Here is a 24,765-nt window from a genome sequence, read left to right as displayed (position 1 = left end):
AAAACTATGGGTGGAACAGGCTGGTGAGAAAGATCAGGAGTGCAATATGAGACATAAGCATAAGGTGTGATTAGATGTTCATGTAATGATATTGAGTAGGTAACTTGATATATAATTTGTGGTAGTTGCATAATCTGTTGTCAATTTGAGACTTAAGAATGTAGGGGTAGAGCCTAGCCTGTCAATCAGATCACTGCTTAATGACCTCATTTGGAGGTGCTTAGAAGATAAATAGCTCGCTGGAGGAGGGACACACAGTCATTCCCTCTGAGACATTCCTGTAGACAAGACACATGGGGCTATGGTAGAGCCCAGGAGCTAAAGGAGCCATGTGGAAACCTCTGCCAGTGCTGAGATGCTTCTACTGCCTCTGGATCCACAGACGTTCCACCCACTGGCCTATGACCTTTCAGCATTCGGCGTCATTGCGTGTGTTTTGTGAGTCCGAAGAAGAATTTCTAGATTGGTAGTGGACATATGGGCTAATATCAGACTTATGGGCTCGATCTGGACTGGGCTGGGATGTTTACTCAATGTTTTCAACTTCTCTTTTATATAAATCCCTTCCTTACCCACCTACAAGTGTCTCCTTGGAATTATTTCTCTAGTCTACCTGGACTAACACATTATGGTACCTTAGGAGTAGGGTACTAGAGAAACATCATAAAGATGGAAGGTGGATGTTTGTTTGACCTCGCTCTCATGGTACTTTTTCTTCTTTGGCTAGCCAGAAGTCAGATATATCCACGCAGTTTACTGGATTTGTTTTCTGGAAAGAACATGGGAAGTTAAAGTTTTGATTATTTTGTTTGGTTATTGTCTTTGGTTATTCCTGTGTGAAGTGGTGAAAATGCATATGATTCGTGTATATTTTGAGCTCAGGAACAAAATTGCCCTTTGAATTTCTCAGAGCTGCTTAGTGAAAATGGCTGGCAGAAGGTCAAAATGGCTGGCAGAAAGCCTGGCCCTGACTTGATGCTCTCAGAGACCTAATCCCATATTTTGTATCAATAGCGTAGTTAAGCTGTGCATTAAGATAAACTAAATAAGGATTGAACTTGACTTTTGAGAATTGAGATTGGTATCTACTTTGTTTATACTGATTTCTTCCACTTATTGTTGATATAGTGATTGATAGAAATGATTATTGGGAAGTATGAAAATAGAGAGTTTGTAAGCCTTGCCTTCAGCCCTTAAAAGTTTGAATCTTTAAATGGGTTAGGACAAGCCTGCAAATAAGGCTCTTAAAATAAAAGCCTCGCCCAGTGCTTTGGAGTCCTCAGGACATTTGCATTCCAAGAGACTTGCCTAGGGGGCTGTTGACAGATTGAAGAAAAAGGGCCATTGCATTTTGAATCTTGAACAGGTGGTTTTTGTCAGAAGCTATAAAAAAATCTGGAACCAGGAAGAAAACTCTCAGAGGACTGAATGTTAAAGGAAGCATGAGGCAGCCTGAAATGTTTGTTAGGTGACCACTGGATCTACTTCTTGATGGAAGTGAGAGAAATGCAGCAATAAAGAGATGGGTTGAGTCTGGCCACTGATTGACCCATGGACCTGGTTCACAGGACCCATGGACCTGGTTCACAGACCAGGGTGGGTTTACTAGTCTGAAGTTCATGACCTCGCCCAAGGGTCAAGCCCAAGGCTTGCTGAGAATTTGTGACAAGCCCATGGTCTAAGGGTGAGGTGACCAGTGAACACCTAGTGAGGCTAAATGAGCCAGTCCATACTGAGTTGACCAGAACCCAACCAGATGAAGAGAAGACATTTGAGTCTGTGGACTGGTGCATATGGCTTCAGACTTTATGGATAGCCTGTCCTGATTTGACTTTGCTTATGGATGTACATTTCACAAGGTTCCAACTGGAATAAAGATTCTTCACATCAAAGAATGCGATTGTCTCCTCAGAGCACTCAGTTGATGTTAATGGACAGTATAGAAATGGGATACCCCAAATTGGGAGCATAAAGGCACGAAGAGGTTGGTTTACAAACTTTCATAGGTGCTGGTGTGTATTTTCATAGGATTATAGGATTAAGGTGTAGGTGTTATGTTTTAAAAAATCATTTTATTGGGGGCTCATATAGCTCTTATCACAATCCATACATAAACCCACTGTGTCGAGTTCATTTATAATTTGCTGCCATAATCCGTTTAAAAACATTTTCTTTTTACTTGAGCCCTTGGTATTAACTCATTACCCCCCCCCCCGACCTTCCCTCATGAATTCTTGATAATTTATAAATTGTTATTACTTTTTCATGTCCTACACTGACCAATGTCTCCCTTCACCCACTTTCTCCCTTCACCCACTTTTCCATTGCCTATCCCTTCCCTTGGATCTACACAATGATATATAGATCATTGTGCTAGGTTCCCCCTTTCTGCCCCCACCTTCTCCTTCCCCTCCTAGTGTCACTACTCTCACTGTTGGTCCTGAGGGGGTTATCTGTTTTGGATTCCCTGTGTTTGCAGCTCCTATCTGTACCAGTGTACATCCTCTGGTCTAGCTAGGAGGAAGCATTAAAGAATTAGAGGAAAGTTGTATATTTCATTGGTTCTATACTGCACCCTGACAGGCTTATCTCTTCCTTGTGACCCCTCTGTAAGGGGATGTCCAATTGTCTACAGATGGGCTTTGGGTCTCCACTCTTCACTCCCCTTCATTCACACTGATCTGATTTTTTGTTCTGGTCTTTAATGCCTGATACCTGATCTCATTGACACCTTCTGATCACACAGGCTGGTGTCCATCTTCCATGTGGACTTTGTTGCTTCGCAGCTAGATGGCTGCTTGTTTGTATTTAAGACTCCACATGCTGTATTTTGATAGCTGGGCACCATCAGCTTTTTTTCCACACATTTGCTATATACCCATTTTGTGTTCAGGGAACCTGTTGGGAAGGTGAGCATCATGGAATGCCAGCTTACTAGACCAAATTGTTCTTGGGTTGAGGGAGTACTTGAGTAAAAGACCAATGTCCGTCTGCTACCTTGATACTTAACATATAAAATATATGTACCAAATCTATTTCTCTATTTTTATATACAAATATATTTACATATGTACATTCCTGTATTTAGACCTCTATAAATGCTCTTTGCCTCCTAGTTCTTTCCTCTATTTCTTTTTCTTTCCTCTTGTCCCACAATCATGGCCGGCCTTCATTTATGTTTCAGTAATTCCTTTCGGTTACATTGCCCTTGATCAAACCATACCATGCATCCTATGCCCTCCCTCCTCACCATTGATTTTAGATCACTTGTTTTTTCTTGTCCTTGGGTTTGTTAACACCCACTTCCTTTCCCCACCTCCCCTCTCCCATGTCCCCCCTGGAACCATTGGTCCCGTTGTTTTCGTCCCTGGATTGTTTATCCCACCTATCTTATCTAGAGAGACATGCAGAGTCAATAATAAGCACAAAAACAAGGCAGAGTGAAACAAAACAACAAAAGAAAACCAAAAACCCAAACAACAACAACAAATCAATGACCAACAAAAAGAAATGCCTATAAATAGTTCTAGGTCTGTTCGTTGACCTTTAGGCATGTTTTTGGTCGAGTCTGATGAGGTGCCATGCCCTGACCCCAAAGTCTATTTTTGGTAGTCCCTGGAGACTTCATTGCTCTGCTCCCCTTGCTGCTGTGCTGCACGCCCTTAGCTTTTTGCCCTGGTGTGGTGGGGTCAGATTGGGCACAATTCCCGCACTGTGCCTCCGGTGTTTCTCATAGTGATGTGGGTCAGTGAGGGGTGTAGGCGTTACTTGACTACAGTTGTTATGCATAGGATATTTTTGTTTTGTTCTCTTATAGAATGTTATGCTTAAGTGAGGGTGGCACATAATGAATTGTATGCATTTTAGTTTTAGCTTGTTAGGTACAGATAGGATTTATGATTGTTTTGTTAAAATCATGTATGGTTAAAGAGGTGCGTGAGAGTGTCAAATTGACAAGGGGTGGTCTGTGGTAGTTACATAATCTCTTATCAATTTGAGACTTAAGAATGTAGGGGTAGAGTCTAGCCTGCCAATCAGGTCGCAGCTTGATGACCTCATTTGGAGGTGTTATAAATAGCTTGTTGGAGTTGGGACACATGCTCACTCCCTGTGAGACATTCCTGTGGTCAAGACATATGGAGCTATGCTGGAACCCAGGAGCTGAAGGAGCCACGTGGAGACCCCTGTTAGTGCTGAGATGCTTCTACTGCCATTGGATCCACAAGACTTTGTACACACTGGTCTATGATTTTCCTGCTTCAGCATCATTGCATGTGTTTCATGATTCTGAAGAAGAATTTATAGATTGATATTGGACATATGTGCTAATATCAGACTTGTGGACTTGATTTGGACTGGGCTAGGCTGTTTCCTCAATATTCAATTGCTCTTATACATAAAGCTCTTTCTTATACACATATGAGTGCCCCTCTGGATTTGTTTCTGTAGTCTACCCGGACTAACACATAATTGGAATTTAAAAGAGAAATCTGGGCTACAGTTTTAAAATTAGGACTTGTCAGCTTGAAAATGCTATTTAATATCATGAGACTGGTTGAGGTCATCAAGGGAATGGCTATAAAAAAGAGATGAAGACCAAAGACTGCGTGCTGGACATTCTAACTTAGGAAGCTGGGCACAGCAGAGGAACCAGTAAAGGATACTGTGAAGGACTGTGCAGTAGGTTCGGACGGAAGCCAGTTGAATGTGACATCCTACAAGTGAGGGGAAGAACAAGTTTGCAGGAAAACAGAGCGGTAAACCTAAACCGTGTCAAATGCTGGTTGTAGAAAACATTGAGGACTTACCATGGACCAGATTTAGCACGGTAGTGACCCTTCATTGTCTCGATAAGAGCAGTTTTTGTGGAGTCCTGTAGGCAAAAGCAAAAAGAGGATGTTAAAAATAAAAGAAAAAGAATGGACCTTGGCAAATACAGATAAAATCTTTGGGAGACATTTAGCTGCTAGAGGAGCAAAGAGATTGAGGAAGGTGCTGTGGGAAAGTGGGTCCAAGAGATAGTAAACTATTTTGGATTTCATGATTACTCTTGTCCTTAATTATTTATCTGGACTTCAATCTTTGTTTCTTCTTTGCCAAACTGTTATTTCTGACTGGCACTACATTTTTCCAGACCAGACAGCCAATTAAAGTTTAATGAGCTATTTGAATAAACAAACTCTTCCTTCTTACAAATTTGCTGTTTTCCTCTTCTTCCATGAGAATCCCATCTACCTCATTTTGCATGAGAATCCTGGAATTAAGACTGGGACAATTTGGCAAGATAACAGGAAGCGCTTATGTTAATATTTTTATTCTAATTCATATACAATATTATTAGCCAGTGCATATTAGAAGTACTTTCCATAAATTAATTAATCCAATAATTCCAATTACTGTATGAGCAAAATATTATTGTCCCCATTGTAAAAAGAAGGAAATCGATACAGAGAAAGATTCCACAAATAGTTTTTTTAGAAGAGCTAATATGTGGTAGAACTGGGATGAAAATTCAGACACTATGATTTCATACTCGTGAAACAGAAGAATTTTGAGAGCAAGATTGTAGCTAGAGAGGTTTGGGTTTGCACATTGTGAGAATTTGCTAGAGTGCACCGGATAGATTCATTGAGAAACAAGATAGAATAGGGGAGTTGATTGGCCGTTTACCAAGATTTGCTAGTTTGTACACTCGTGGGTTGTGATCTGCCCACAGTCCTGGGATACTGTGGTGGAACATTCTTCAAAGATAAACTTTCTGTGAGATTGTCCTTCTTGTGTATTTCATGAACTCCCTTTCAAGTCAACAAGTATATATTAAACACCTACTCTTTGAATAAGGGGGGGGGGGTTATACTCTGTCCCTTGTATGTGTTTATTTTCCTGTGGGAAGCTTATTTGTTTATCAGGCAGGGTATAGAACCATCTGGAAATTAAAATAGGAAAGACTGTATATGTAAACTATATATTTTTTTACTTTTTTAAAAAGAATTTGTAAAATGCCTGTAATCTTTAGAGATGGAGTGTGACTGACTCTGTTAAGCATTCTTCTCAGAGCACCGGTGAGCAGTTGCCACGGAATCTTTCATTAATAACCCCTTCCTTTTTCCAGAAGGACTTGCCAACACCCGTAAAGTATTCACTGGGAGAATTAAAGTCATATAAAAATAATTGGTGTTTGCTTCCTTAAGGCATACATTTAAATACATCGCTCTCTGTCTCTGTCCCTTGGCTGCCTCCCATGTTTAGTAACACTAGGTCAGCAGACTTCCTCTTCGAAGGGTCATCTGATGGCCGTTTTAATTTCCCATGAGAAAGCAGCCCACCACTGTGCTACCCTTTTATCTTCATGTTGCATCCTTTTGTGTCACAGTCTCTTGTGGGTTTGCACATCTCAGTAGCAATGGCACTGCTGCTAAGTAGAAAGCAATGACTGTGAGTACGCACCCCTGATCAGTATCATCAGTTGCGTCTTTTTAAAGTTCCTATGGGGATCTCAGAAGCGTAGTTATCTGTGGCAGTAAAATAGAAAATATTTCCTCTTAAAAGAAAATGTGTACTGTGATTTCAAGTGTATTTATTTTTAGTACATCATTGCCAGTTTTGGATTTAGCCATTGGGTTTTGCTGGAAGTGTTCCCATTGCCCATCCTCCATTTTCTCCTGGGCACTCTTTGGAAGTCGTAGATGAAGTCACGCTATCCTTGTGGCTTGCAGTTTCTCGTGCGGCTGCCTATCAGTGAAATGAGGAATGTATGCCGCTATGGAAATATCAATATTTATGGGAGCTCTGTGTCAAAGGAGCCGTGGTGGTACAGTGTCGAAAGCGCTCAGCTGCTAACCAGAATGCCATTCATTGGTTCAAACCCAACAGCTGCTCTTTGAGAGGAAGCCGTGGCAGCCGCCTCCATGCAGATTTCTAGCCATGGGGACCCTGTGGGCAGTCCGGTTCTGCCACAGAGGGTCGCGAGGAGAGATTTTCCTCCAGACCTGGTTCCCACCCTGGTCTATGGATCAGGATGCTCCTTGCCATGGCCAGTGGGCCAGTGGGCTGTCTTTGGATATTTCTCGTTTCTGGAAAATGTGACAGTGCTTAACGGACCATGATGCCACTCTACCATTAGATAAGAAAGTTGTTTGGGAATGAGTCCCAAGGGCTTATTGAGCTTGCTCGCTGTACGAAAATAAAGACTTTGGTGAGACGGGCAGCTCTTCCAAGCAGTTGTATGATTCTTTTCTCTGGTCCCTCAACCTGTTTATAACTGAGTTGAACTGGTGGTTTCATCGTCACCATCTAGAGTCTGTCTTTATGAAAAGTAGCACAGTTTGGTGAAGATCGTGGCCTCTAATTAGGTTGCGGAAAGAAAGTCCACTTGGAGACATGGGTGGGCCCACTGGGGAATTAATATCTACTTGAGGGCAGAGAGAAACTGCGAAGAACACTGGATCCCTTCTTGTTCAGTTGTGTCCAGGCAAAGTAAAGTTATGCTTTTCATATTTCACCTCTCTTTCTTTGTAAAGAAATTATTATTGCAGAACTATTGGCTTCCCCTCTTTCCCAAGTGTAGCTATAATGTTTTCTTTGTGCATGTGTACTTTTGAGAGAGTGTTGGTCTCTGCAGAGGGAGTTTGGAGAGGAAAGAATTTGAAATGGAAACGTCTTAAAATACAATTCTTTCCAGTTGTACATTGCATTTCCTTGGGATTTAGGAACAAAATAGAAACGGAAAACCATAACTACTTTCCACTTGAAAATAAGACATTATGGGACTTATCAATCTAGAAATGATCAAGTTGAAAGGCAATAGATGGTGGTGTCCTTTGCAAAGTGCTCTGGCCATTGATTCACCAGCAAAGAGAAGAAAAGATTCCATAACGTCTCACAATAGCTGGTCCTTCTCTGTGGAGAATGTAATGGCCTTGTTCACATGTGTGAAAACATTGTGATTGGAGACTTTAAGAGTGAGTAGGTTTTTTTTTTAATTCTTTGTTTATGTTCTTTATTGGGTGTGTGTCTTTCCAAGTACACCAGGTTAAGAACTAAATGTGTTAGAAAAACAGATGTAATGCAAATAAACAAGAGCAGACGCCTTCCTTTCATGAACGAAGTTTGGAGTTCATGAGCAGGATTTTTTTCTTCTCTTCATATCAGAAAACGTTATGCTGGCAGCAGCAGCTTTTCCCTGATTTCTATTGTTATTATAACTGATTTGTGATCCATAGGGCCAGATAACAATTCACCTACCTAATGTTCTAACATAGGGTTGAAATCTCTCTTGCCAGCAATTAATTGGAGAATTCACTTTATGAAGCCCTGTTTACGGATTGACATCTGGAGAAATCCTTAACCTGGATCCATTCCAATCCATAGGATTTATGTACTGTGTTTGCACTTTTATAAATGGGAGTCTTTTTCTGCTTGGTTTATTCTGTTTACATACTTTTCTGTGTCTCTGTAATTTCTTAATTCTCCATACTCTGCGTGGACCTAAGGTCTAACCAGTAGTCCAGCTGAAAGGGTTTGAACACCGATCATTATTCAGGTTCTGGAAACATCTTAATGGCAGGAGCACCCTGCTCTCTAACTTCAGACTCTCTGACTGGAGCCCATGCACCCTGAGGGACTTAGTGTTCAGCCTTTATGGGGGTTTTAAAACTTGTTGAGACACATGCTAGACCTCTTAAAATCTATTAGACTTCGTTTTATTCACACACTTGGGCTCTGCTGCGAGGTGTGAAAAGGAAATATTTCAAATATAGGTACATGCAGAGTCTTGAACACATTTTCAGTTCTCACCGTGTGTGGGGAGATCAAAGTTGGCTATTAAGCAGGGGGATTGAGCTGCAAACATTCCACAGGGCACCATATTGGACACACACTGGAGTGACCACCAGCTGCCTCTCTGTGGTTAACCACAACCAGCTCTGTTTCCAGTAGGCCAGCTACCGTCAATGTTTGCCATGCTATCTGCAAGCTCGGGGGCATGGGAAACCACAGGATAGATTTGAAAGGGAGGTAGAAGAACAGCTAATGTAGTTGGAACTTGGACGTGAGAATGTGCAGGAAGACCTTTGTCTTCTGCCCTGCCGAGTTCTGAAATTGTAAAGTAATCACCCGGTTAAGAGTGATGTGCGTGCATTTTATGGCAACGGTAAAGGCAGACTGGAAATGAAGGTAGGAGACATGAGCATGCGAGCCTCCCATCTGCCTTCAGAGTGGCAGCAGCACCTGTGATATCAACCTACTGTGATGTGTTGTGGTGAGGACATGCAAATCAAAATGTTGGCTACCCATGGACTTCATTGCAGAGATATGTTGTGATGAGGTCAATGTCTACTGTATTTATTAGCGATTTCCGCTCCCTTTATGTGTGTGTGTGTTGTGTGTACATTTTTTTCCTGAAAAACATCTGCTCCGTAAACATTTTGAAAACCTATTTTCACAGAAAGGATGACCCTCCAAAATGTCCCAAAAGCACAGTGCAGAGTCATGAACCGGCATGTATTTATCATTATGGAAATAGTTCCCACAAGCAACCAAGAAGCACAGCTTACCGATTCTGGAATGTTCCTTCGGAAATGTTATGTTTAAGTCAGGGACAAGCTAAAGTCTGTCTGGGAGTGAGAGGGGTCCGTGGAGGATTCGCCAGGGGCCATTCAGCCCTGCTTCTCAGAGCTTTCTGCTTCTTGTCCTCACTGAAGCCCCAGCCTGTGTCTTATCCACAATTCTCTCACCCTGTTCCAGATGACATGTTTCTAGCCACCGATGGATTTTTTAATGCTTTAATATTTTGTCATCTACATATTCAATAAGTCACCCCAAACATCTTACATAGGAATATGTTGTTTTTATTGTGCTATTGAGTCAGCTCTGACTCATAGCAACCTCATGTATAACAGAACTCAATCCATTTGAGAGAGAGAGAGAGAGAGAGAGAGAGAGAGCAGGGAGGAACGAAGGAGAGGAAGCAAGGATCCACAGAGAGAAGAATTAAAAATTTTAATGATTTTCCCCTTTACCTCTAATTTACCTATTCTCTTCCTCCCACTCAGCCAAAATTGGTACATGAATATATAGCAGGATCCTGGACTTTTCTTTTTTTAAAAAACATTTTATTAGGGGCCCATACAACTCTTATCACAGTCCATACATATACATACATCAATTGTATAAAGCACATCTGTACATTCATTGCCCTAATCATTTTCAAAGCATTTGCTCTCCACTTAAGCCCTTTGCATCAGGTCCTCTTTTTTTTCCCCTCCCTCCCTGTTCCCCCTCCCTCATGAGGCCTCGATAATTTATAGATTGTTATTTTGTCCTATCTTGCCCTATCGGGAGTCTCCCTTCCCCACTTTCTCTGCCGTCCATCTCCCAGGGAGGAGGTCACATGTGGATCCTTGTAATCAGTTCCCCCTTTCCAACCCACTCACCCTCCACTCTCCCAGCATCGCCCCTCACCCCCCTGGTCCTGAAGGGATCGTCCGCCCTGGGTTCCCTGTGCCTCCAGCCCCCATCTGCACATCCTGGACTTTTTACAGTGTACTTTTTCCTTTGGTTAGGAAAAAACAAACCAAACAAAACATATTTATCACAGCAAGAAAAATGAACTGAATCAAAAAGAGCTATCAGGCCTTTTTTACATATCTGTATGTGTATATGTGTAAAAATGTATAAATATACACGGATAAGAAAAATAATGAAATGTACCCTCAGTGAATTGATTTACAGAGAATTTTGAAGCGACTTCTCGTTTCTCAGGGCATCTTCTCTTGTTCCAAAGACTGAAGTATTCTTTTCAAAGCACCCGTAGACCACACTTCTCATGAGTTAAGATCCTTTGAAAATGCAAGCCGAATGCTAACCTCAAGAAACACTTTATCCATCAAGTAACTGGTGATTAAAAGAAAAACGTCCCGGGTGTATATTTTTGAGGTTCCTGCTGTTTTTAACTCTTAGTGGCAGTTCAAGCCATTTGGGCAGAAGAGTCTCCGGCTGGCGATTCAGGGTCTGCACTCGTCTGGGATTCTCTGTGAAGGTCTCCTGGTCTGCTTCCCCTGAAGTACTTGAAGCAAAAAGAAGACAAGATTGTCTCCTTCCTGAAGGAATGGAACATGCCTGCCCAGTTGACTGCCGAGGACCCTGTTGCACAAAGCAAACCCACAGAGCCTGAAAATATCCCCAAGCACAAGCCCTCTGGATTTCTTGTATCCTGGAAGGGAAGGATTAGGTAGGACAGTCAACTTGCGAGTCAACCCATTGAGATCTTCCAGAGAAAAGTGTTTAGGAGAAAGTTTTAGAGGTATAGGAAACAGGAGAACCAACCTAGCTCTCAGGGCCGTCATCCAACCTCTGGGAGCCACTCACTGCCAGCGTTCAGACCCATAGCGACCCCAGGGGACAGGTATACCTGCCCCTGTGAGTTTCCTAGACTGTACCTCTTTATGGGATTCAAAGCACTGACCTTGCAGTTAGCAGCCCAGCGTATAACCACTACCCCACATGGCCTGCCAACAGACAGCCAGACTGCTCCTGAAAGGCAAGGGGGCAAGACTTTGTTTCATGTACTTTGGACGTGTCGTCAGGAGAGACCAGGCTCTGGAGAAGGGCATGATGCTTGGAAAAGCCAACGGGCAGCCGAAAGGAAGAAGGCCCTCAACAAGACGGATCGACACAGTGGCTGCTGCAATGGACTCACACAGAAGAGCCACTGTGAGCGGCGCGGGCCCAGGCAGGATTTCCTTCTGTGGTAGATGGGGTTGCTGTGGACTGGAATTGCCTTGATACATCTAGCAACTAAATGAAAGTAGTCGAATTAAAAGCAGAAAACCTTTGATTCCACAAAGTAAATACTACAAAAAGTCACACCTCCACATGAAGAGGGGGGATAGGCGATGGAGGGCGATCAAATGGACCTTGTGCTGAGACTGTGCGAGGCGTGCGTGGTCTCATGGTGCCTCCTAATAGGCCTCTGGAGAGAAAATTACCATCACGCTTTCGAGATGGATGGAGCAACTGGAGACGACACACTCTACCTGGGGTCTGTAGAGACTTCTCTTTAGATCCACTGTTCTGGCAATTTGGGATGTCCTTGTCCGGGCCCTAGCTTTGCTGCTTGCCTCGTTCCTTTTCCTTAGCCTTTCCATCCACTGTCCACTTAGCACTGACTCAAGAGAGAGGAACGGATAACCACCCGGAGGCCAAGTCCCAAAAGATTAGAAATCCTAAGCAGGTATGAAAAGAAGTCTTTCTTAATAGCTGTGCGTCCCGGCCCAAGCAAAAAGACCATGCTGGGCACCAGAAGGAGGAAAGGTCGCAAAGTCAGCGGTGCCCATGACTGCACCATTGCACAGCATGCTGTTAATTGTAGCTCAGCCCATTCTTTACATGGTGGACATTTGACCCAGACCAGCAGTAGCACAGGAAAAACAAACAAACAAACAAGTAACAAAAAACTCCGACTATCACCACTACCACCATCACTACTGGTGCTTCTTACTTTTTTATTGCTATTATTTTAGTAATACTATAAGATGACCTATCACAAGTAAAGGCCTCCAGTAACTTTTAGAATTAGGATGATGTGTGCACGGAACCTTTCTGTGAGGTTTGGATTAGGCCGCAGGTTGTTTAAAATGCACACACACACACATACACACACAACTTTGTAAGGCTCAAAGGGCAATTCAACCTGCTGTCTGCTTTCATAAGGTCTTATTGGAATACAACTACACTCATTGACATTTATCCATTAGCTATAGCTCCTTTCACATGACAAGGGCAGATTTAAATAGTCAATTTAAAATGACTGTGGTACGAATATTTACACCATAGAAATGTTTGGTAAGTGCTATAAATCAGCACTTTACACCACACACACACACACACACACACACGGAAGCCAGCTGTTGCACATTTGCCAGCATACAGCCATCTCCCGTGCTTTCTGATTTCGACCTCCAGTGTTCCAGATGACAGTCACATTAGCCCCTGTCTAGCCTTCTCATTTGACCTTTGAACTCTATGCCTCAGACAGTTAGTTCACAGTAGCAGCCCGTAGAGAGGGGCTGGCCACGGGCAGACGTTACTCAGTGTGATATATCACACCCAGCGAGGGGGGGTTTCAGCTGCTTTATAATTTACCATTGAATACGGAAAGAGATTTGAGGTATTTTGGAAACCTTAAAAGAGTATAGGATTTTCTTTTTAAATAAAAAGTCTATTTTCATTGTTTAGAATTTCACATACAATTCTGCACTTGAATAATTTTCTAGTGAAACGAGGGATGTTCAGTGTGCTACATATGTGGTTGGTTTGCGAGAAGCAAACTTCTTTAGCAGGATTCAGTTACGCAAGCTACATTTGTTATTGAGGTCCTATCAAGTTGGTTCCCATCACAGTGACCCTGTGTCCAGCCGAGAGAAACACCAGCAGGTCTGCAGCCTCCTTAGAGCAGTTGCTATGTTTAAAACCACTTTCATAGGAACTTTTTGTTGATGGTATTCTGGCTTTCCACAGACCCTCTTTGATGTTCTTCTCCATGGACTGAGTCCTCCCAATAGCAAGGCCAAACTCTGTGAGATGAAGTCTCTGCCCCCTCCTTCGATGATGCCTTCTGCCAGCTTCTTCCAAGTCTGATTTATTTGTTCATTTGGAAGTTCATGATATTGTCAGTATTCTTTGCCAATAACATAATTCAGATGGTAGTAAATATAAATTAATTGTTAACCAGTCAGAGCACTAGCCATCATAATAAAATCCTTACAAAATCCTTCTAAGTACCATAAGCACTGTCCTCTGTGACTCTCTGTAGCAGCAAACCCGAAGAGCCATGGTGGCTGCAGGTGTCAGGTCTGCCAACAGGCTCGATCTCACCTGACGACACACTGGCTGTATCTCCAGCAATGCTTGAGCTACTGAGAAGCCAGTGTGAGGCGCCGTGCTACGGGGACCTTGACTGGCATCTACATCATAGCCTCCTTCCTCTCCTGGGTGTGCTAGTGGTACAGTGGGCTGAGCAGTGGGCTGCTGACTACAAGGATGGCAGTTCCAATAGCGCTGGTGACTAGTTATAGTCTCGGGAACCCTAAGGAACAAGTGCTCCCCTTACCCTGTAGGGTAGCTATGAGCCAGAATCAATTTGATGGCAGTAAGCTTTAAGTATCATTGGTGTGGCCTTCAGTGGAGAATTCATTTCTTTCCAGTGCTCCACTGCAATTCATAATACATTTCTCTCTGTTTGAAACTTCACATACACAGGCTAATTTTCCAGATTGCTACAGAAAGGCAGTAACTTAATAGGAGTCAAGCTATTTCCTGTAACATTGTTCACGTGTGAAAATGAGCGCACAGTTCTGACTGGACTCCCTCCCAGAGTCTTCTTCCTGTGCCGTCACTTTACGGGACACCCCAAAGCAGAAGTGGCTCACCTGTGGTTGTGCAGCTTTGCTAACGGGAGAGGGGGCGCAGCCCTGGGCAGCCCTCTGTGGATGGCGAGAGGAGAATTGCTCTAAACACTGTAATGATACAGGATGAATGAATGGGGGACCATGTGCATTGCGAAAAGCCCCTGTTTGGGGCAATTGAGAGGACCAGCTATTTGAATGTTAGATAATTAGGAGCTTACTCTGTTTTTATTAAATAAAATCCTACTGTCATCGAGTCAATGTCTACTCCTGACGAACCCTGTGTCCTATATTCTCTGTCTAGGAGCAGAAAGCCTCATCTTTCTCCCGTGGAGAAGCTGGTGGGTTTGAACCGCTGTCCTGTGGTTAGTGATTACTCAGCAGTGCCACCAGGGACCCCGAAATCCATGCACGTGTTGACTAAAGTAGTGCCTAGCCTGTCTTGAGCGCTACTCAAAGGATGCTAGCCAAGACTAGCAGACAGCTGCAAGCTCTTGTTACTAGACATTGAGAATAGCAAGAAGCAGAGTAATTTTATAATCATTTGAATCTAATATCAGAAGATGAGGGTTGATAACTCATTCGTTTCATTTTTTATCAATTAGTTGCATTCATTTTTATTACATCTTACTAACATTTGTTTAGCGATATGGGAAAAGTTTAAAGCTTGTCCTTTTAAAACCTGGCATTATCTCCTTGATTTAGTTTCATACTCTGAGACTTCACTTCGAGCATGACAGTCTGCAAAAGCAAGTAAGGATGCAAAAAGCATTAACATTTTTGTTTTCTTTAAAGCAGAAAGCTGAGAAATTTCATCTCAGTCACTGAGAAGACACGGACACGGCCGCTGCCAACAGCCCCATTGCCTTGGTTCACAGTGGAAGCTGGGGCTCAGAGGCTCTCTGTGTCCGTGACGCTAGTGGAGTGTGGGGGTGCTCCTTGAGGATGGCCTTCTGAGACTTTCTCTCCCTCCCAAACCTCGTCCCCTGGGGCCCTGGGCTGCTTCCTGGAGGAGCTGTCAGTGGTGCAGCCTGCTCTCACCCTCTGGACTTTGACCTTCAGATGTAAGACAGCAAGATGTCTGAGTTGCGTTCAGGTGACCTTGTCTTCAGTGAGTTCGGGTGATCAGAAAACAAAGGCTAGCATTTGTTAGAATCATATTTTCCGGCTGCTTATGACTCCATAAGGAACCGAGCGCAGATCTAATGGGGAAGGGACAGTAGAAGAAGAAAAATTAGTATCAACTTACGACTACAGAAGAGGGCAATAAGCCCTTCCTTTCAGGGCTGTTTGAGGATTGAGCAGTACAAGTGAAATGCCTGGCCCGCACGCAGGAGGTCTAGGTATTATTAGTCTCCTGCCCCTCTACAGGCACACTGCCTGCTATCCGGATCAGGAAGCCCGGTTCTCCTTGCTTTGGCCTGTTGGCTCATCTGTGTCATACACACAATATGTGTCTGATGATTTCATCCAGCTGCAGTGGTTCTTCCTCGTCTCCTCTTTGAGGGTGGGCACTAAGCCAAGGGCACTTCATCTGGCGTCCATGGACCCCAACTCCACTTCTACGGGTGGGCTCCAGAGCATCTCTCCTAGCTTAGCGCTTTCCTATTTTAGTTCAATTCTCTTAGTGTCTGTTTTATCAAATTGTTGTTGTTTGAAATGTTTCAGCAGGATTTTTTTTGTTTCTTTCTAAAAACAACATCAAATACTCATCTTTCCTCTGCAGTTTTGGATTGTCAGTCTGGACCTGGGGTTCTGCATTTCTGACACACTCCCGGGTGATGATGTCCTGACTGCCAGTCCAATGGCCACAGTTACAGTAGGAAGGCCAGAAAGGAGAGCTCACCAGTTTTTAGAACGTGCTTCACATGGCCAGGCAGCTGCGCCAAACCTGCCATTTCCCTTCTGTCGGGTGTGTGGCCTTGGAAAGCAACTACTCTCCTCCAGATTCCGCATCGTCATTCCCATGCCACAAATACGTGATCTCCCAGGCTCATGACCTTCCAGTGTACACCACCCAAGATACCCATGGCAAAGGTGTCAGCAATTGCAGCCCTACTTCTTGCTGATAGGAAGGCAGACCAGCTCCAAATCCCTATCAGGAAGCCTGCCTTTTTAGCACTCTTCCAGAGCCAGTGGTTTAGCAGGAAAACAGAGGTGAGCATTAAAGTGACCAGGTTGGAGTTGAGAAGGGCAAGCCCAGAGGAAGAGGGGGCGAGGAGAAAGGGAAGCGAGAGAAGGCAATGTAGGCAGGGCTGCACCTCCCAGGTGAGCATGCCCTCTGCCCACAGCGCTGTCCGCGGGGCGACTGAAAGAAAGGAGAACTCAGAGGCGTCTCAGGAAGAAAGTACAGGGTCTGGGTTTTCTGCCCAATTCGCTCTCATCTCTGATTTTCTATCGGTCCAGTACCAGAGTGCACCCTGCACGTTATCTTCCAAGCAGGAAGTGACAGGAACAACGGGCATTGGTTGATCAGTCTGGTTGCATGGAGGCCCCACAGACTGTGTGGGGGTGGGGGTGGGGGCAGGAAGTCACCAGGAGACCCTTGACAAGTGAATGGCTAGGCCTTCCAGTGGGAAGGAAGGGAAGGTAACATTTTCCTGCCAAGACCAAGCGAGGAAATTGCATTTGTAGTTTTGATTATCCACAGCATAGATTCCAAAACCTATTTTGTCTTCCATCCCCTTTTCAGGGGAAAAAAAAAATCACTCATTGCCCTCTGCCAATGGAAACCTTTTGTTCTATACTCCATAGTCCAGGATGCAATGTCGAGATCTGCTTCTACAGCTTCCACGGATCATTCTAGCACCCACAGGGAGTGGTAATGTCCACTTTGAGAAACAATGGCCTACAATAACTGACGTTTCCTTTTGTGCTGCCCATGTAATTGAAGAACCAGGAAGTCCTATTTTAAGGCTTTAAACTTCTGTCTTACCCCATTCTTGAGCTTCTGGAATAAAAAATGGACACTTGTTTATCCATGGAGACCATCTACTCACCATGGACATGAGAGATATTGCTATCTGATCACACCCCTCTTTCCCATCTGTTGGATGGTGAACACTTCTTCCCCACTCTTGAAAGTTCCTTGTGTGACACTCTTGAAAGTTCCTTGTGTGATACTGTACTATTCCTGACCTCCTCTGCGCCCTCCCTCACTCGGAGATGACGTGTCCCTTAGATGAAGTCACTTAGTCTAACTTGTGAGTCTGGAATGAAAACTCCAGCCCTTTAAGTCCCTGGGTGGTGCAAATGATTCGTGCATTTGTCTGTTCCCCCAAATGTTGGAAGTCCAGGGCCCCCAGAGGTATCTCCAGAAAATAAGACATGGCAATCTACCTCTAATAGCCTTAAGAAACATAATTCTACTCTGATAGGATGAGGCTGCCATGGGTTGGGATCCAATCAATGGCAACCGGTGGTGATGGTCTGCTGCCATTTCTCTTGCTGTTTGGGTCCACTGCTTGGACAGTGTTGCCTTGCATGTTGGTGTGATGCTGGATGCTGGACCACTGGTTTTACTAATACCAGTAGGGTACCTATGGTGGTCGGTTTCAATGCAGCTTCCAGACCCGGTGGTCTATTTCTGAAAATAAATTAGCCAGTGAAAACCTTATGAATCGGAGCAGGGCACTGTGTGATAAAGCACTAGGAAATGCGCCCCACAGGTTGGAAGACACTCAAAACATGGCCTGGAAAGGGTTTTCTCCTTAAAGAAGAGTTTTCCTTAATGACCTGGATGACAGAGTAAAGAAGCTTCATATGTGCACATGACATGACTCAAAATGAGAATGAATAACTGTGAGCATCCATTAGTAATTATAGCATGGGATATATGAAGAATGCATCTAGGAGAATGGAAGTTATAAAAATGCAATGCAATGCATAAGATCAATATCCTAGGCATTCAATTCACTGCCATTGAGTCTATTCTGTGGGTTTCTGAGACTGTAACTCTTTATGAGAGTAGAAAGCCTCATCTTTCTCCTGAGGAGGGGCTGGTGGTTTCAAACTGCTGACTTGTATAACCCACTGCGCCACCAGGGCTCATTGTCCTAGGCACTGGTGACTGAAATGGAGTGGTATTGGCCATTTTGAATGATAATGCAATATGATATATTATGGCTGAATGATAACTTGAAAACAAGTGCTCTTCATTGTCTCAAAGAACACGTAAAGATGTATCCTGACGGACAGTACTTTCAGTGACAGTGTAACGCCTACAAAAGATGAGTTAAAATTTACACGCCAACTACTACTGCCAGTGATAAGCCAGTTGAAGATTTGTACAACTTCTATAGTTTAAACTTATCAAACATATGATCAAGATGCATGAAAATTTACCTGAATGCAAAACTCGGAAACTAAAAAGGGACTGTATTGGAAAACATGGCCTTGATCATAGAAAATGATTCTGGAGATCACATGCTAGAATTTTAGAAATTAATAGCTTATAAATTGCAAACAAATTTCCACAGCCGTATAAATTGGGACTATGTACTTGATCCTCACTGGGTGGAATACACAGGAATCAAATTGACCACGTCTCTGGAGAGAGGCTGTGGAGAAGCTCAATATCATCAGTCAGAACAAAACGAAGCACTGACTGCAGAGCAGTTGCTCATATGAAAGTGCCAGATGAAGTTGAAAAAATAAGTCCACAAGAAGCACACCAGCCTGTGTGATCACGAGGTGCCGAAGGGATCAGTTATCAGGCATCAAAGAACAAAAAATCATATCATGTGTGTTCATTTCCATGATACGATCACTGAAGACAAATGGGTGCCTAAGCAAATGTGACGAAGAAAGCTGATGGTGCGCAGCTATCAAAAGAGATACTGTCTGGGGTCTTAAAGGCTTGAAGGTAAACAAGTGGCCATCTAGCTCAGAAGCAACAAAGCCCACACGGAAGAAGCACACCAGCCTGTGCGATCATGAGGTGTTGAAGGAATCAGGTATCAGGCATCATCAGAACAAAAAACCTTACCATAGTGAATGAGGAGGGGAGTGCGGAGTGGAGACCCAAAGCCCATTTGTTGGCCACTGGATATCCCCTTACAGAAGGGTCTTGGGGAGGAGACGAGCCAGTCAGGGTGTGATGTAGCAACGATGAAAAATACAACTTTCCTCTAGTTCCTAAAGACTTCCTCCTCCACCCCTCCACTATCATGATCTGATTTCTACCTTGCAAGTCTGGGTAGACCAGAGGATGTACACTGGTACAGATAGGAACTGGAAACACAGTGAATTCGGGGGGATGATCCCTTCAGGACCAGTGGTGAGAGTGATGAGACTGGGAGGGTGGAAGGAGGGTGGGTTGGAAAGGGGGAACCAAATACAAGGATCTACATGTGACCTCCTCCCTGGGGGATGGACAACAGAAAGTGGGTGAAGGTAGACTTCGGACAGGGCAAGATATGACAAAATAAAAATTTATAAATTATCAAGGGTTCATGTGGGAGGGGGGCGTGGGGAGGGAGGGTAAAAAATGAGGACCTGATGCCAGGGGCTTAAGTGGAGAGCAAATGTTTCGAGAATGATGAGGGCAATGAATGTACAAATGCACTTTACACAATTGATGTATGTATGGATTGTGATAAGAGTTGTATGAGCCCCTAATAAAACGATTAAAAAAAAAGTCCACAAAACCCCAAATAAAGCCTCGAGTATATCCCACCTGAATTTAGAGACCACCTCAATAATAGATTTAAAACAGTGAAAACTAATTACCAAACACCAAATTGGATAGCATCAACAATATACATGAAGAAACCAAAATGTAACCGCAAAAAAAAAAAAAAACAAGAAAGAAATAAAAGGCCAAACTGGGTGTCAGAAGAGACCCTGAAACTTGAATATGGAATAGGTAAAGTGAAAATTTCTAAAGCTGAACGAAATTTCAGGGAAAAAAAATCAATATTGAGTTGCAATAGTGAAGGAGTCTATCGGCAAGAGTTCGTCTCATGTATTTTGGACTTTGTTATCATTTTATGGGCAGTGACTTCATGCTTGGTAAAGTAGAATGTAAGCAAAAAGGAGGGAAACTTGTAAGGCGATAGACTGACACAGTGGCTCAATTGATAGGCTCAAACAGAACAACTGAGGATAGCAGAAGATCAGATAGTGTTTCTTCTAGATCCCGGGATGGCCATGAGTCGGAACTGGCTCAAAGACACTCAACAACATCGACACAGGCAAGCTATTGCCTGACACGAGAAGCAGGACAAGGATAAGGAATATATAGAATCACTGTACTAACCGAAATTATGTCCACCTGTTTCTGGAGGTAGCCTAGGATTAAGAGCTAATGGTTCTGAAGGAAGAAGGCTAAGCTGCATGGAAGGCATTCGTGAAAAGCAAGGTTCCAGGAATTGACAAAATACCAATTGTGATTTTTCAACAAGTAGATGTAATGCAAGAAGCACCCAATCATCTAAGCAAAGAAATGAGGAAGACAACCACCTAGCCAACTGACTGGAGGAGATCCAGCTGTGTATCCGTTCCAAAGAGATGATCCCACAGGTGATCCAACTAACTGCAGCAATCATCCAACAAGATCGTTAATATTATACACAGGTAAGATTTTGCTGAGGAGAAGGAAAAATGCCTAGTCCTATTTTAAGAAAGAGCCGCCAGAAATTCAAGCCGGATTCAGAAGGGGGATCTATCTCATTGCTGATGTCAGATGTATCTTGGCAGAAAGTAGAGAAAACCAGAAAGACGTTTATCTGTGTTTCATTAACTATGCAAAGGCATTCCACGCTATGGAATGTAACAAATCACAAATAAGATCGAGGAGAATGGGAATTCCAGAGCACTTAATTGTGGAACACCGACGGAGACCAAGCAGAACAAGAGAGCACTGGGGTTAGAGTAGAGAAAGGCGTGCTTCGGGACTGTGCCCTTTCATCATGTCTGTTCAGTCTGTGTGAGGAGCCAACAGCCCAAGATGCTGCATTAGATGAACATGAAGATAAGAGAAAGACACTTTAATAACTTGTGATATGCAGATGGCACAGCTGTGCTTGTTAAGCTAAGGAGACTTGAAGCACTTACTGATAAAGGTCAAACACCACAACCCTCAGTTATGGATTCGGCAAAAAAAAAAACAACAAGAATCCTCACAACTGCATCAATAAGCAACATCATGCTAAGTGGAGAAAATATAAGGAAGACTGAAGAAGAATTGAGGCTTGGGGGCTGTGGCGTTGGCAGAGTACACTGAATGTACTGTGTACTGCCTGAAGAGCGAGCACAGCTGTCTCAGAAGTACAGCCAGAGCGTTTCTTGGAAGCAAGGATGGCAAAACATGGCTCATGTACTGTGGACACATTATTAGGAGGGATCAGCCCTGGACTGTAAAATAGAGTCTCCGTGAAGAAGAGAAGGGCCTTTCATGCCATGGGCTCCACCATGGCGAAGATTGTGAGCATGAAACAGGCCTGGACAGTGTTTTGTTCTGTTGGACACTGGATCGCTCTGAATCACAACAGACTCAACAGCACCTAATAACCGCAGCACCTTGTTCACGCAGCACGGCCCTTCTTTCTGCTCTTCCCGCCATTCCCTGGCCTCCCCTCCAACACACCCCACTTTCCTTTTCTCTCTGTTGGATGTGAGCATCCACGAGGCGAAAGAAGATGCCATAGCTTCGGCTCTAACAAATGTCCCCCCAGCACGGAACCCATCTGTGACCGCTCCCTGCCCTAAGCCGTGCCTCCACGTACAGTCCAGGCATCGGTGTAAGTTCTGTTTTGTTCTTTGAGAGATGGGTGGCAAGTGACTAGATCTCTTAAGGCCCCAGTTTCTTTTCATCTACAAAAATGAGAATGCTCATCTCTCTTACATTGTTCCTGTGCTTGAGCCCCATGGTGCAGCCCCGGCGCCCATCAGTGCTGCAGCTCCTGTAAGGACAGCGCAGCACCGTGCACTGCTTCATCCCCTGGGACATAAATAGGTGCTTATGGGTCCGAACCGACTGGTCGGCACTCAGCAACACACACAACAATATTTCTTCCATGGTGTCATTTGTAGGAATTCAATAAGATAACATGGGCAGTTTCCAGTACTCACAGTGTTCAGTAGTGATATTTATTATTAGCTATACTATTTTGAAAGAAATTAAAAATAGGGGCAGGCCTATCATGCCAGTGGGTCATTCTATCACTTCCTACCTGTGGAGCCTGTGAGGCGGCCTCAGATTCTAACTTTAGGTCTGTGGATTGCTTTTCTCTCTGTCCTCTTGCCATCGATTTCATTTCCAGAGTTGAAGTGGATGGATGGAGAGTCAGGTAGATTTTCCTTCGCACCTGGATCCTGCCACTTCCCTCGCTTTCCATGGATGTGGGTTTCAAACCAGGGCTGCTGACACCCCCTTTCCTCAGAATGAGGTGAGCTTCAGAAGCCCCCTCACACGATAAGTCAAGCTGAAGTATTAAGTGAGGCTTTGGACTTAATGTGTGAGATGTCTGATAGAGAGAGAGACGGAGAGGGAGAACAAAATCACACTTCATTAAGAAAAGGAATGGCTTTGGAAAAAATATGTCCAGTATATAACATGCTCATACAGTTCTAGGAAATGGTAGCAAATTAGTCAAATCACATTGCAGGCGTAGTCAGGAAATTCTCACATGAGTTCGAGTTTCCCATAAAAGATTTTTTTTGGTGATTCAGTCAAATGACTTATGCCCAGTGTTTACAAAGCACAGAGGTGCCAGCTCATCCTCAAGTCACCTTTGAATTGAAATCTTCCACAGTGCCCTCCACAACTCTAATGTTGACTTGTGACGTGCTTGTGTCTGTGTTAGAAGGTGCTGGGAATTGAGGGTAGAATCAGATTCCTGAAAAAAACAGCAGCACAATCACTGCCTCTGAACACCCAGGAGTAATAACCTTCCTCTTTGCTCGGAGAAGTTCTTCTCTCATGGTCCATGTGCCTGTGTGTGTGTGTGTGTGTGTGTGTGTGTGTGTGTGTGTCTGTCTGTCTGTCTGTCTGTCTTTTGAATAGTTTCTGATGATCTGGTGTTTAAGGGAATTCCTGCTGCAGCCCCATTATAGTATGAGTATCACATATGCTACAGGTTTTGTCCATTCTGACTTTAAAAAAGATAAATCTAAAGACAATGCTGCTGTTGCCAAGTTATAATCAGTATAACATGTCTTTGGGGACAATAACTCATCCCCAGTATTTTCACCAAAGAGAGACATTTTAGGTTATTCTTTTTAGGTCCACTCCTGAAGATTGTTGTCACATCATTTACTATATTTATGATTGTTCCATTCCTGAGCTGTGGTTGCCATGCGGAGAAGCAGATTTTCCTAAATTGTGCTTATAATACTGTACACGTGCGCACGCACACACACACATATATTTTTTTCTTTTTTCTGACTAGGTGGCTGTACTACGATTCCAGAATCAGACCTAGAGGAAAGATCCGTTGAACAAGACACCACAGAATTGTTTACCAACCACAAGCACCTCCTTGCAGAGACTCCCGTGCCTGGTGAGTGGTGATTGGTGAGTGGCTCTCACCAATGAGGGGTCAGTTTTGGTCAGTCCCTGAGAGCATTGTGCAAAGCTGCTTGTTTTACCTCTTCACCCTGCCCTTCAGCATTGCGTTAACTGAATTTGATCGTTTGTGTATTCATTTCATTATTAAGACCTTTCTCCTCTTTTCCCATCTCTTCTTTACCAGAAGTTTCATCCCTCCATGGCATCTCAGAATAGTCCGAGTACTCTGCTGGAGAGGCGGATGCCCTTCCCAAGGCTGACCCTGTGTGGACCTCACGCCAGCCACAGCTGTAGGGCTAGCCCAGGTGCTCCACCCAGCTCACCTTCCGGGCGATGACACTACCTAGAGATGGGAACCAGAACGTTTTATTTTGTTCCAGAAGGACTTGGAATTCCACGGGCAAGTCAGGGGAAACTTGTTGGGCCAGGCAAGGAAGTTGCTTCCTTTTGAGTGGATGAATGCTGCCATTCCAAGGCCATCGTGAAAACCATAGTTTGAGGCTAGGCTTTATAATTCTAAGACCCAGATAATTTGATAGCCCATTTTTCACAGAATTCTTATTTAGGAATGTATCAAGCTTAATAAAGCATCTCATTGGCAATCGATATCTGGTATTTGATTTGTAGCCACAGCAGTGATTTCTCTCCAATGTTATTTATCCAAATGAGAAGACTTGAAAATGTCAACAATCCACAGTAAGACTTGAATGTGAATATTTTATAAGATGGAAGAACCTGCACAGAACTTCTATATGATTTTCTTGATTAGCCCAACCATGGGAGAAGGTAAGTTTTCCAGTGTTGTTTGCTTATGTTGAAATATTTTCCAGGAAGCCAGCGCATTAATGT

The 24,765-nt window shown here is 43.7% G+C and overlaps 1 protein-coding gene across 2 annotated transcripts in view; it reads left to right on the top strand.

Moving 5' to 3' along the window:
- BBS9 (Bardet-Biedl syndrome 9) overlaps window positions 1–24,518 on the top strand; it is a 572,961-nt gene extending 548,443 nt beyond the window's left edge. Inside the window, exons 22-23 of one of the 2 annotated variants that reach the window (XM_075558202.1) lie at window positions 23,798–23,908; window positions 24,104–24,518. In XM_075558202.1, coding sequence (XP_075414317.1) covers window positions 23,798–23,908; window positions 24,104–24,132 — 140 coding nt within the window. In that variant the 3' untranslated portion in view covers window positions 24,133–24,518. Of the gene's footprint in view, window positions 1–23,797; window positions 23,909–24,100 lie in introns of both variants that reach the window. The other variant, XM_075558200.1, reaches the window with a different exon arrangement.
- The last annotated feature ends 247 nt before the right edge of the window (window positions 24,519–24,765 follow it).

The sequence above is a fragment of the Tenrec ecaudatus genome, chromosome 9 (genome assembly GCF_050624435.1).
Source record: "Tenrec ecaudatus isolate mTenEca1 chromosome 9, mTenEca1.hap1, whole genome shotgun sequence".
Lineage (NCBI taxonomy): Eukaryota > Metazoa > Chordata > Mammalia > Afrosoricida > Tenrecidae > Tenrec > Tenrec ecaudatus.
This window is presented reverse-complemented; position numbering and strand designations above follow the sequence as displayed.